This window comes from Lissotriton vulgaris, chromosome 1_1, assembly GCF_964263255.1.
Source record: "Lissotriton vulgaris chromosome 1_1, aLisVul1.2, whole genome shotgun sequence".
Lineage (NCBI taxonomy): Eukaryota > Metazoa > Chordata > Amphibia > Caudata > Salamandridae > Lissotriton > Lissotriton vulgaris.
In genome coordinates, this window is record NC_141685.1 from 1,047,703,196 (window position 1) to 1,047,717,136 (window position 13,941).

At 48.1% G+C, this 13,941-nt stretch overlaps 1 protein-coding gene across 1 annotated transcript in view; it reads right to left on the reverse strand.

The window, feature by feature from the left end:
• Positions 1 to 13,941, reverse strand: part of PRKCSH (PRKCSH beta subunit of glucosidase II) — a 313,184-nt gene that overhangs the window by 142,499 nt on the left and 156,744 nt on the right. Inside the window, exon 11 of the mRNA XM_086962739.1 lies at positions 9,525 to 9,615. Within this exon, the coding sequence (XP_086818865.1) occupies positions 9,525 to 9,615 (91 nt within the window). The remainder of the gene's footprint in view (positions 1 to 9,524; positions 9,616 to 13,941) is intronic.

Below are 13,941 nucleotides of genomic sequence, written 5' to 3' on the forward strand. Positions count from 1 at the left end.
GGGAGACGAAGAGGAACTGTGCCCAATGTCCAGCTGGGTAGGTGACGGTTCAATCAATCAATCAATCAATCATGGTTGTATAGCGCGCTACTCACCCGGAAGGGTCTCAAGGCGCTGGGGGGAGGGGTAAGTTTACTGCTCGAACAGATAGGTCTTGAGTTGCTTCCTGAAGGTGAGATGGTCCTGGGAGCGCCGAAGGTGGGAGGGGAGGGAGTTCCATGTCTTGGCTGCCAGGTAGGAGAAGGATCTTCCTCTGGCGGTGGCTCTGCGGATGCGTGGTCGCGGCGAGGGCGAGGTTGCTTGATCGCAGCTGGCGGGTGGGCGTGTACAAGGTTAGGCGGTTGTTGAGGTACTTGGGGCCCAGGTCATGGAGAGCCTTGTGTGCGTGGGTGAGGAGACTGAACGTGATCCTCTTGCCGACGGGGAGCCAGTGCAGGTCTCTCAGGTGTCCAGAGATGTGGCTGTGTCGGGGGATGTCCAGGACGAGTCGTGCGGAGGCGCTCTGGATGCGTTGGAGTCTTTTCTGAAGTTTGGCTGTGGTTCCGGCGGCGAGGGTGTTCCCGTAGTTCAGACGGCTGGTGACGAGTGCCTGGGTGACCGTCTTCCTGGTTTCGGTGGGGATCCATCTGAAGATTTTTCGGAGCATGCGCAGGGTGTTGAAGCATGATGAGGAGACGGCGTTGACTTGTCTGGTCATCGAGACAGAGGAGTGCAGGATGAAGCCCAGGTTGCGTGCGTGGTCCGTTGGTTTTGGGGTGGTGCCCAGGGCAGGGGGCCACCAGGAGTCGTCCCAGGCGGAGGGCGATGATCCCAGGATGAGGACTTCCGTCTTGTCTGAGTTCAGTTTCAGGCGGCTGTTCTTCATCCACTCCGCGACGTCTTTCATTCCTTCCTGGAGGCTGGCTCTGGCGGTGGCGGGGTCGTTGGTGAGGGAGAGGATCAGCTGGGTGTCATCGGCGTATAAGAGGATGTTGAGGTTGTGTTGGCGTGCGATGGCTGCGAGGGAGCTCATGTAGACGTTGAAGAGGGTTCGGCTGAGTGATGATCCTTATGGTACGCCGCAGATGACTTCGGTGGCCTTGGATCTGAACGGGGAAGGCGGACTCTCTGGGTTCTTCCTGCGAGGAACGAGATGATCCACTCCAGTGCCTTCCCTTGGATTCCGGTGTTGCTGAGGTGCTGTGCAAGGGTGCGGTGGCAGACGGTGTTGAATGCTGCGGAGAGGTCCAGGAGGATGAGGGCCGCTGTTTCCCCGTTGTCGAGCAGGGATCTGATGTCATCGGTGGCTGCGATCAGGGCTGTGGTTGGCTCGGAATCCGGACTGCGATGGGTCGAGGGATCCGTTTGTATCGAGGAAGGCTGAGAGCTGTCTGTTGACGATCTTCTCGATGACTTTGGCAGGAAAAGGGAGGAGCGAGATGGGGCGGAAGTTCTTGAGGTCGGTGGGGTCCGCTGTTGGTTTCTTTAGGAGTGCGTTGAGCTCGGCGTGCTTCCAGCTTTCCGGGAAGGTGGCGGTGGTGAAGGAGGTGTTGATGATGTCCCGGAGTTGGGGTGCGATGATGGAGTCTGCCTTGTTGAAGACGTGGTGGGGGCAGGGGTCGGTTGGTGAACCGGAGAGGATGGTGTTCATCATGCGGGTGGTGTCTTCGGTGCTGACCGGGGTCCAGGCACAGAGGGTGGTTTTGGGGGGCGTTGGTTCGACGGTTGGGTGCGTGGTTGGTGTGCCGAAGCTGTTGTGTATGTCGACGATCTTGCGGTGGAAGAATGAGGCGAGTGAGTCGCAGAGGTCTTGCAAATGGGTGAAGTCGTTTCCGGCGCTGGGGTTGGAGAGCTCTCTGACGATGCTAAAGAGTTCCTTGCTGTTGTGGGCGTTGTTGTCCAGTCATTCTCTGAATGCAGTCCTCTTGGTGGTGCAGATCAACTGGTGGTGCTTGCGGGTGGCGTGCTTGAGGGTGGTCATGTTGTCTGTGGTCTGGTTGTGGCGCCAGGCTTTCTTGAGGGTGCAGCAGTTCTTCTTGGAGTCCTTGAGTTGGTCGGTGAACCAGGGGGCTTTCTTGCTGCCGGGTCTGCTGGGAGGGGTCTTCAGTGGTGCGAGGTCGTTGGCGCAGGCGGTCAGCCACTGTGTGAGGTTGCTGGCTGCTTCGTTGGGGTCAGTTGAGCTTGTGGGAGGGTTCTGGTCGAGGGAGGTGGTGAGCTGTTCGGCGGTGATCCTGCTCCAGCTCCGGAGAGGAACCTTTTGTGGGTGGTGGTGGGTCGTAGTTCAGCTGAAGTGGACGCAGCTGTGGTCAGTCCAACGGAGTCCGGTGGAGGGGCTGAAGGAGATGTACTTGCTGGAGGAGAAGATGGGGTCAAGCGTGTGGCCAGCGTAGTGGGTGGGGGTGTTCACCAGTTGCTTGAGTCCGAGGTTGGCGAGGTTGTCCAGCAGGGCGGTGGTGTTGCAGTCCTTGTTGTTCTCCAAGTGGAAGTTGAGGTCCCCTAGGAGGATGTAGTCGGCGGAGGGGAGGGCATGAGGGCTGATGAAGTCTGCGATGTCTTCGCTGAATTGTGTGCGTGGTCCCGGTGGTCTGTAGATGAGGATGCCTCTGAGGGTGGTCTTGGGGTCGGTGTGTATCTGGAAGTGGAGGTGCTCGGCGGCTGTGAAGGTGTCTGAGTTGGTCGTGATGCGGATGGTGTTCTTGTGTACGATGCCTCCTCCAGTCTGGTTGACGCGGTCCTTCCGGGTGATCTTGTATCCGTCCGGGATGGCTATGGCGATGTCGGGCGCTGAGGAGGCTTTCATCCAGGTTTCTGTGAAGAAGGCGACGTCCGGTGATGTTGTGTCGAGCAGGTTCCATAGTTCGATGGCGTGTCTGTGGACGGAGCGGGTGTTGAGCAGGATGCACTTGAGGTGGTTGTTGTTGGTGATCGGCTTGGCAGGTGCTGTGCAGGTTCGGGGGCAGGTGAATTTGCAGGCTTGGCAGGTGAAGGGTCCGTGGGTGCGTTTCGGGGTGGCTCAATAGCAGGCGGGGTTCCGGACGATGTGGAGTGCGTTGAGGGCAGCGGTGTTGTAAGTCCGTCGTGTAGGCTGGCATCCTCGGGGGCCAGGGGTCCTGGCGCTGGGCGCAGTTCAGGCGCGGACGGGCGCAGACTGGCTTGCCTTTGGCGCGCTTTCGGCACACAATCGGCGCGCCCGCTGCATGTGGCCACTGCCTGTGCGCGTGGGCGTCATAAGTGAGGAGCCGGGAGGTTGAGTGGGAAACCAGGGCCAATCTCCTCTATAGCGGTCTAGCAGCTCCACCGGTGATCAGCCATGTTGCTCAGGTCTCAGCGTTCAGAAAAAAATGTTTTGAATAGTTACATAGGCTACAGTTGCATAGTCAATTACCTCCAAGGAGAGATCGTGAGAAAAAGGTAAATGCTGCTGCCTAGACGCTCCAAGGCAGAAGTGGCCAACAGACACAAGACTGCCCCGCAGACAGCAGAAGAACCAAAGAAGGTATAGATGGATCTGTAACATTATATCATTTACACAAACATTTATTTGAGCTCAACTGGTTTGCACACAGGGACAACTCCTCCCAAACGTGTTCCCCCAGTTGGGTCTCTAGTCTATTTGTATCCACAGTACAGCCCAACTAACATGCACTTGGTGGGACACTTTACATTCCCTCCCACATGAATTCTAACTGTAGCACAATACACATATCCACCTTTCAAAACGTGGCACAGTTCTACTTAGCCCTTTGTACTCGGCATATTGAACAGTGCACTGCTCCACCCATTGCCCTTCTGTAAAAAAACGGCCACTAATACCCTATTTACTCCTTTTGTATGTGACCCATACCGGACCCTGTCGTTTTCTATAAGCAGCACACTAAAAAGCTCTGGGGCTATGGTACTATATATGATACAGATCACAATCCCAGTCGAACTTCAGTGAATGCTATCTAAATAAAGCACAGTGCCATCTCACCTCTTTGAACAGTCATACAACATCATCCAGTTTCCCAAGCATCCGCTCCCTACTAATGGCACAATGAACAAGTTATTTGCCTTTGGTAGCATTCTTTTTGGTGGATACTCTATCCAACCAGAGATTGCTCGCTTTGTGACTATTCCCAGGTACCAGACTGAATCTGGAAACTCAAAAAGCAGTGCTCATATGTGCCAGGAGGTGACGTTGTGCAACTCTGCGCTGATTGTTCCGGAAAGGACAAGGAAAGATGCATATAAGCGCCACCCATACGCATGGATGTCAGTTTCTTTTCATAAGCCTCTCCACACCCACAGACAGTGAGCACATCAGCGAATTAGAAGAACCAATGTGCAGATTCCTAAAACTGAAAGCTTTGAGATCGGAAGAAACCATTCCACAGAACAAGGGGGTCGAAGAGGTTACATATAGTACCTGCCAGAAAGAACTGCAGGTAATCAAGATGTTCCTCTGGCGTATTCTTCCAACGGCAGGTTCCTCACCTCACCGTACTCAAGCAGTACCTCCCAAGGTGGTGGGTCTGTGAAACGGCTCAGACAAGAAAGTCTTGCAGGTCCAAATGGGCAAAATAATATTCACCCGAAAGACCAGACTGTTAAGGTGGTAGTGCTTTGATAGTGTGTGCATTTATGCCCACGTAGCTGCCTGACCGATATCCATGAGAAAAGTCCTCTTTCCAACCCAGCCATTGCCATTGTGGAATAAGCCTTCATACATTCTACAGCCTGCTTCCTAGCCAATGCGCAGCAGATCTTAATACAGAGAACTACCTATTGAGAGATGGTCCATTTCTGCACCGCCATGCCGTTGTATGCACCAGGGAACACCACAAAGATGACAGTCAACTCGATGGTCCTTGGTACAATTAATGTAAAAACCCAGTGTTCTTTTGGGGTCCAAGTGATGGAGTCTCATCCTTTTTTGAGGGAGGAGGCGGAGCAAAGAAAATCATAATAGGCTTCATTACACTCCAACTGATTTGCGCCCGGGACACGACATGGATACCAGGTTCTTAGCTGTCACTGAAGAACTTAGAAAATTTCTAAATGAAGGTAGTTCGGCTGTAGTGATACTGATTGATCTGAGTGCTGCCTTTGATACTGTACCACACCCAATCCTATTGCGAAGTCTAGCAATGAAATGGCTTTAATCGTTCTTAGAGGGCAGGAGATTGCAGGTTCATGAGAAGCCATTTTATTCAGTCTTACCCGTTGACGTGTGGAGTACCTCAGGGTTCCTCTCTGAGCCCCACACTATTTAATTTGTATATGTAGAGGAACAGATGTCAGTCATTTGCCTGAAGCTTAATGGGGACAAAACCGAAGTGATGGTGGTCCACAATGTGCTGGCCAGATTCTTTAAGCAGCCACCCCATTTCTAAAACTGCAGTAGAAAATCTGGGCATCTGGCTGCTGGCTGAACAATAAACTCACATTGGATGCACGAGTGCAGAAACTAGCAGCTAGTTTTTTCACCATCTTCAAAATGCTTTGGAACTTTTAATTTTTTTTAAATTTCTTTAAAAAAAATAAGTTTTTACCATTTCCCTCACGAAGGCTTGTGGCCCAGGCTCTAGTTCTGTTTCGTTTGAACTATGGGAATTTCCTCTATCGTCAAAGCCCCTAATATGTAGTAAGACGACGAAAAGTTGCACAAAATGCCACTGCACGCCTTCTGTTAAAGATTCCCAAGCACAACTCAGTGTTAGGCTCACTGGCCTCCCTGCACTGGTTACCTGTCAAAAAGAGGGTATGGTTAAAGGTCCTCTGTATGGCCCATCAAGCTTTACACAAGGGCTCTCGGCTGCTACAACACCTGATACGACCTTACACCCTAAACAGGACTTTGCGATCTGATGCCTCATGTCAATTAGTAACTACTAAGATCCATAAGGCGAGGAGTGGAGGTCAGTCCTTGGCTTTCATGGTCCCTAGACTATGGAATTCTTTGCCTGTAAGGATACATAAGACGGAAGAGGAACTAAGATTTAGAAAGTTACTGAAAACCTTGGTATGCATCTAATTCTGTATGAAATAGGATCTAGCGCTAAGAGGCCGTTAGTGTACCCATGTGCTTTAGAAATGTCTAGAACAGAATAGCAAAGAAGGTCAGGAGAGTGATATCTTGTCCAACTAGAAAAGGCATTACCACCAGTAATGCCTCTCAAGACCCTAACACCAGTTTGCCAGGAAAAAAGGTGGCATTAGGAGTTTGACCGATAGGGCCTGAAGAAAACTCCCCCAGAATGTTGTTGTTATCGCCACCAGAAAGACCATTTTTAAGGTGAGGTGCAATAGACAGCTGTGTGTTGGTTCAAATGGGGTACATAAGAGAGAAGTGAAAACCACATTGAAGCCCCTTTGCTGCATCACAGAGACCTTAGGGTGAACCACATTTTGCAAACCATTAAGGAAACTCATCACAATTGGTGATTTGAACAATGACCGCTCGTTTGCAAACACAAAAAAGTCAACTTGGCCAACAAATAACCTTTAACAGTGCCCACACGTCCCTGCTGGGCCAAAGACAAGACAAACAACAACCTATTAGACAATCTGGCCTGCAATGAAACATATGGCAGAAACAACACCAAGCCACAAACCTATCCCAGTTCACATCATTCACAGATTTTGTGGAAGAGGTCCTGGATGCAAGGAGGATATCGACTACTTCGGGAGGTAGTTCAAAGGAGATTGTCGCCGCTCAATTTCCATGCATGGAGAACCAGGTTGCACAGGTCGGCGTGCAAGATCCTGCCCTTCTTCAGCTACAGATGATCCTATCGGAGTGGCGGCCTGCTTGGAGGACAGATGCTCAAGGCTAGAAGTTCTGTGTACCACACTGTCCTAGCCTAGCCCAGACTCTGTAAGATGACCTGGGCTTGGCCGTTTCTGATCTTCAGGACAGGTAGTGGCAGAAAGGCATACAGGAGTCCCGTGCTCCTCCACATATGGAATGCTTTTCGGAGGGACTCTTGGTAACTACAGCATGCAAAAGCGTGGACAACATGCATTCTCAGCAGTGGCAAAAAGATCGAGCTAGCGTTCTCTCCACTGTTGGCTGATTCCCTCTTGCAACTCATGGTGTAATTGCCATTTGTGATCCACCAGGCATTGTCGGCTCAGTTTGTTCGCCAGTGGCACTTAAAGATTTTGCCAGGTGGTGTACCAACAGGGAAATGCCCTGATGAGTCACCCAGTTCCAGAGGCGTAGAGCCTCCTGGCACAGGACCCAGGACCCCACCCACCCAGCTTGTTGCAGTGCCACATGGTGAAGGTGTTGTACGTGAGAACCTGAATAAGCCTCCCATTGATAGTGAGCACCAAACAAAATTGCCTGTAACTCCAGACTCCACTGATTTCCACCTCTCACAGATGGCCTCCCCAACCCAGATGGCATGGGTCTTTCAACACCATCAACTCTGGGTGGGACAGGGAGATGGGCTGCAATTGGTTAAATGCAATAGAATTGCCAAAACTGCAGATCTTTGGCAGCAATCTCCGGTGGTCTCGCTGGTCGGGATGTGAAAATATATGCCCTGCAGGTCCAACACAACCATCCAGTCTCTGGGATACCGGGAGTAGATAGAACTTGGGCTTGAGCATCTTGAATATTTCTATGCACAGGAACTCAGAGTGATTATCTAGGATAGGGCAGAGGCCACCATCCTCTTTTGACACAAAGATGTAACGTAACCTCCAGTCCCTTATTAAGTTGGTTCCTTTTGCCAAAAGAGCATGCCAGAACTCCCTCTAAACCCCTGCTGCGTGAACTGCACTGGCTGCCAATAAGACAACGCACCAAATTCAAGATCTGCTGCCTTGTCCACAAGTGCTTGTTCGGGAAAGGTCCTGACTACCTGGTCCAAAAGCTACCTGTCTATAAACCTGACAGAGCCTTGCGGTCAAGCAATCAACTGCTACTCAAAACCCCTCTTGTTAAAAAAACCAGACAAGGGGGCAGAGCATTCTCTTTGATAGGGCCCAAGCTCTGGAACAACCTCCCAGCTGACCTCAGACAAACCGACAATCACTTTTCTTTCAGGAAGAAACTAAAAACTGTATTATTCCAGGAAGACTAAATACTCCTAAACATCAGCGTTCATCCACATTCTCTGTTCTATAGCAACTACTCCATCCTGCGAGCAAAGCGCGGAGATACCTCGTAAGGGGTCGATTCTTGCGCTATACAAGAACATAAAATAAAATAAATAAAAATGGACTTCTTGTCATAAAACAGCCAGTTGGTTTTAAAGCTTTATTCAAAACCATTTTTTTCAATAAAGGAGATATTTTAGCTAAAAATAAGGCTCATAGTTTGGATGCATTGCATGCGAGTGTGTGAATAGCATGATGTTGAGGTGGTAAATAAAAAATAACAGCAGCACAGGGAACAATACCCTGTTATATGTTATCTTAACCCAGTTCCCATTGTATCTGAATGGTTGCTCTCAAATTTGTTTTTTGAGTCTTCAGTATTGGTTGCACCATGCCAAGATTTGGACACGGCCTTGCAGTCCGATACCACAACGGGTTGCGGTTCCTACATGTAAGTCTACATTCGAGGGGGTCAGTGCGGATTTTGGCACTAGGCCTGAAGCTGGCAAAAACACTGGTACAGAACCTGAAGTGGGTTAAAGGTGCACAGACAAACCCACTGGCAGTACCCCTACTGAAGGTCCCTCCGGGTTCGTGGGGCCTGAATGCATGCCAAACGTGAACAGCGTGGCCTCTGGAAAGGCTTCAACCTGCTTCAACATTGTCGAAGGAACCAGAAACTAGGAGAACTTCAGGGCCAATGACAAACGCCTCCTCAGTAGAAGGGGAATTAGACTATGAACCACAGTGATGTGTCGCACCTTCTCGGAAAAGTGAGATTGGTGCAAAATGGTCAGAGTCCTGCCTTGACTTCTTGCGTTTCTCCTTTGACTGAGCCTATGACTTCGACCACAAAGAAGATCTGACTCAGGAATGGCTTCGGTAGCGGGTCAGCACTCGGCTTCAACCTGCAGCGGGACCGGCAAGGAGCCTTTTGGTGCTTGGCCAAGTAGAGCTTCACTTCATGTTCTTGGATAGTCCTAGGGTTTATCTGGGCACAGTTGCTGCAGGTCTTGGAGTCTGATACTGAACCCAAGCACCAGAAGCCCACATGGTGGTTATCTGTCACAGACATATGTTTGAGATAGAGCTACACCATTTAAAATCTGTTGCTTTTGGTGGGAATATCCCTTGCACAACAGAAATTTTGCAGAAGAATCAGTTGCATCTGAATGCATGGAAGAAAGTAACTGTCAGCCCACATGGGTGGTGGTACATGTGGCTCCACTCTTCACTTCTGAAGGGGAACAAAGTTGATGCAAAGCCGCACACCACCACCTATAACATGCTGGTGCACTGCTGTTTGAGTTTTCCGGATTAAGTCTAGCGCCTGGGGATATTCAGAAGGTGAGGAATCTGTGGTTAGAAGTGTCCATCATAAATAATATTACTCATATCTTTTGCCTCTTATGATGCCCAGTACTATCCATGTAGGAACACAGTGCATGGCATACCTTCTATAAGGGCATGGGTTATTTCATCGTATGGAGGCATCTTGTCCTCGTCGTCCCCCGTCTTCTCAGCTGGTGGCTTTGGATGATGTTCCTGTGAACAACAATAAACTGTATCAGATCAGAGTTAACCTGCGAATTTTTCTTTCTACTGGGTTTGAGGTGCACGAAGTCTGCATACACCAATAAACATCTAAGAACAAATCCAACCAGGTATGAGTTTTGATGCATAAAGCAACCCCTAACTTTTCTTATTGAGAAACTTTCAGCCGTCTTCAGCCAGGATAGCTTGACTCCAGTGGTGTGGAGAGCACGGGACTCATGTCTGAGCATACCCGTCCCACTCAGGGTGACAAGTGCAAAAAAACAATTGGTGGACAGAATGCAGAACAATGTCATACATTCACCCCAGTACAGAGATCTGGGACTAAATCCATCGTTTTTTTGCACTCCACACCACCCCAGTTCAGACATGACCATATGCAAATCAGCCTTGACACTGTGCCTCATGGGAACAGTCCAGCCCGAACTGCCAAGCCATGTCTTTCCTGGACCGGAATCAAGCATCCTAGGACCGGTTTCTGGCTATCAGCCGTCTTCAGCCAGGATAGCTTGACTCCAGTGGTGTGGAGAGTACGGGACTCACGTCTGAGCATACCCATCTCACTCAGGACTGCAATAGTTAAACATAACCAACTTTCCTGTCAGAAGTTGAATACATGGAAAGGAACTATTTAACGGCAATGCCCGCTTTTGTTAACGTGCATTTGAACTCAATGTCCACCCCCAAAAGCCTCAATCCCAGAATATTTTATTGCAGATAGCTGGCCAGATGTCATCGGGGTGAAGTTCATCAAGTCCTGCCTTTTTTTTTTTAATCAACAACCTTAAGCATGATGGAACATGTAACGGGAAGTAATCCGAATAGTAAAACTACCAATCGCAGCCTGCTTACTGTTTTTTGCTAAAAACCCTGGCCAGACTTATTAGCAACTAGGATCAGCGAAATCCTGCGTAAATTAACAGTTTTTTTAGTGAGTCTGTGGTGATAGGCTATTTCCCCTTCTGAGGTTCACTACAGTAAGAGTGCATTTGCATCGTTTGTGTGGTATGGAACTCCCCTTTAACAGTACTCCATCAGTATGCATCCTATAATTTTGTATTATACAATGGCTGCTAAATTTTTCAAATTGTCCCCATGGCTTTGCCATTTTTTGCCCCTTCGCTTAAAACGCCATACCAAGTCTGAAGCTATCCTTCCTTCAAAACATTAGCCACTGGGACTTAAACATCTAGTGTAAACGACCCCCACTAATTTTAATCCTCGGGGTAGCCCAGTTTTGATGGTGGGTCATGCTCGGAGGGTTTTTATTTCTAGAGTCCCAAAGGAGGTTTGGCCAACATCCTGAGCATCCACCACTGATAGGATGGCGGCAACCCATGTGAAAGCTCATTGGCACGGTTAGACCCGACAGGACCAACCATAACCAGACCTTCAGCATTTATTAGGAGGGTGGTGAGACAACCCACAAACCATCTATTTAGTCCCCTTGCGTAGAGAAAGATTAATTTCTTTAAAAAAAAATACATCAGCATGGATTATCTAAATGTGTGGTATGTCTAAGACTGTGCAGAGATGCACAACATTATTTGATGTGTTACTCTAGCCTGTGAGGCATAGAACTTTGCAGCACTAAATGTGAAATACATTAGAGTGGTTGTCCTTGTATGTTGCAGGTTTCATCAATAGGATTATGGACCAATTTGGCCATACCTGAAACCCCCAAAAAGTTGGAAGATTCTCAACCAAAAGCTAGATACCAGGAGAGTGCATGGCAAGTCAGAAAACAACGCAACCAGATGCAAATCATTTTACTAATAATGTTTGTGCTGACAAAGAGTAGCCACACTTTCAGTTTCTGTTAGAAACATTTTATATAGGCACTAATAGTACTGCACTTGTAACTGCGGTGAAGGTCATTACTGGTTACTCAAATGCGATAATGGCTTTAACAAAAACTGCAGGATGTTTTTAAATAGAAAGAAGTGAAAAATGCTCATTAGTTTTAAGTCTCTCTTATCAGGCAGTTTTTAGCTGCTTGGTTGCTAAAGACATTAGTATGCTATAGCAAGAACTGAAAGTGGTCTTTGATCTCTCCCTATGCTTCCATTGGTTGGCTTTAATGTCAATCCCATTTGTCCGGTTCTTATCCAATGGATTTCCTTCCTCTTCTTGAGTTTCTCGCTCTTCTAGAGCATAGCCTCTTTACCATCTTTAGATTTGGCGGACTTGCAGCCTTCAACAGCTGACTTTTAGGAAACTACTTTATTCTTTTTCAAACACTCCAAGAGAGTGTGTTCTCAAGCTCTTTCACATGAGCTTCTACCCTGCCAACTCCCCTCTAACTCTCCTGCGCTCCATTTGGCCCTCTCCCTTGTATGCTTCTTTCTCTAGTGTGCTTTTCCACTTCCAAACCTCTCTGCCCCCCACACCATGTAGCTCTCTACCTTGTGTGCTGCTCCCCCCAAGCTCCCCCCCACCCAGCTCTGTTTTGAAAAAAAAAAGTTTTTTGTTTTTTAACATATTTTTTTGGCTGCTGTTTGCTTCCAGGCACTCCGCTACACCCAGAGGGCGTTCTCAAATATAAAACGTAATTTTGTTTTTACAATTTAAGAGGTGCCTGTGTCACTATATACTCGTGCAGATGCTTGGTGACACATGCCTACAAAATGATGTGGCTAACAAAGGCATCTGCATCATTGTGCTTTTTTCACTTTTTTTGCTGATGTGGTTTAGTATTTGCTTTTTTGTCAATGTTGCAAGCATCAGCAAAAATAACAAGTTACATACCTTTGGTAAGTAACGCATTATCTGGTAGAGGCAGGATCTAGTTGCAGATTCCATACTCTAGAAACCTCCCCAGGCGCGAGACTTGATCCGAAAAAAAATTCCTCACAGCATTTCTGCTCGCCGGCAAATCCGCATCGACGTAGTCCACCGGAAGTGACGTCAATGGCGTTCATATAACTTCCTCGCTGATGTCAATTTTGTCTGACTATTTTCCACAGTCGAAACGCGGAGCCACAAACAAACTTTCTATTGAACAGTATATATATTATATACATATATATATATATATATTCCAACAAAAGTTTGCCCAAAGCAATGAGAGCGCACACGATTTCAGAAGAAACCATCTGGTTTATTTCAGTGAAAAAACGAGCAGCAGCATTCATCTTTTAATTCATTTCCGTCCGACGCGTTTCAAGGCTCCTGCCTCTTAATCATGTACCTTTTCATAGACTCAGCAGCTGACTCTGATTGCTTGGTTTTAAACATGCCTTCTTTACATACCCCCAGTGAGCCTCGCTGTTTACGTCACTTTCTCCATGCATGCTAGGATTTGTAGTTCCAATCAGAGTGATTCATTACCTTCCAGTAGGTTCTGCTTCGTGTATGACTTTTTAAAAGTTAATTTTGGAAAGTTTCTATTCCCCTCCAGTGGGTCATGTTGCTGAGCCCGTTTATATTTTCTGCCTCTGAAATGCTGTAAATCAAGTCTGGCACAGTTCCAACTTGCAGCCTCTCACTCGTGAGTTTGGAGATGGCGCAGCTCTCCACGGCAGGGCTGCCATGTAATTTATTCCAACAAAAGTTTCCCCAAAGCAATGAGAGCGCACACGATTTCAGAAGAAACCATCTGGTTTATTTCAGTGGAGTAATGAATCACTCTGATTGGAACTACAAATCCTAGCATGCATGGAGAAAGTGACGTAAACAGCGAGGCTCACTGGGGGTATGTAAAGAAGGCATGTTTAAAACCAAGCAATCAGAGTCAGCTGCTGAGTCTATGAAAAGGTCCATGATTAAGAGGCAGGAGCCTTGAAACGCGTCGGACGGAAATGAATTAAAAGATGAATGCTGCTGCTCGTTTTTTCACTGAAATAAACCAGATGGTTTCTTCTGAAATCGTGTGCGCTCTCATTGCTTTGGGCAAACTTTTGTTGGAATAAATTACACGGCAGCCCTGCCGTGGAGAGCTGCGCCATCTCCAAACTCACGAGTGAGAGGCTGCCAGTTGGAACTGTGCCAGACTTGATTTACAGCATTTCAGAGGCAGAAAATATAAACGGGCTCAGCAACATGACCCACTGGAGGGGAACAGAAACTTTCCAAAATTAACTTTTAAAAAGTCATACACGAAGCAGAACCTACTGGAAGGTAATGAATCACTCTGATTGGAACTACAAATCCTAGCATGCATGGAGAAAGTGACGTAAACAGCGAGGCTCACTGGGGGTATGTAAAGAAGGCATGTTTAAAACCAAGCAATCAGAGTCAGCTGCTGAGTCTATGAAAAGGTCCATGATTAAGAGGCAGGAGCCTTGAAACGTGTCGGACGGAAATGAATTAAAAGAT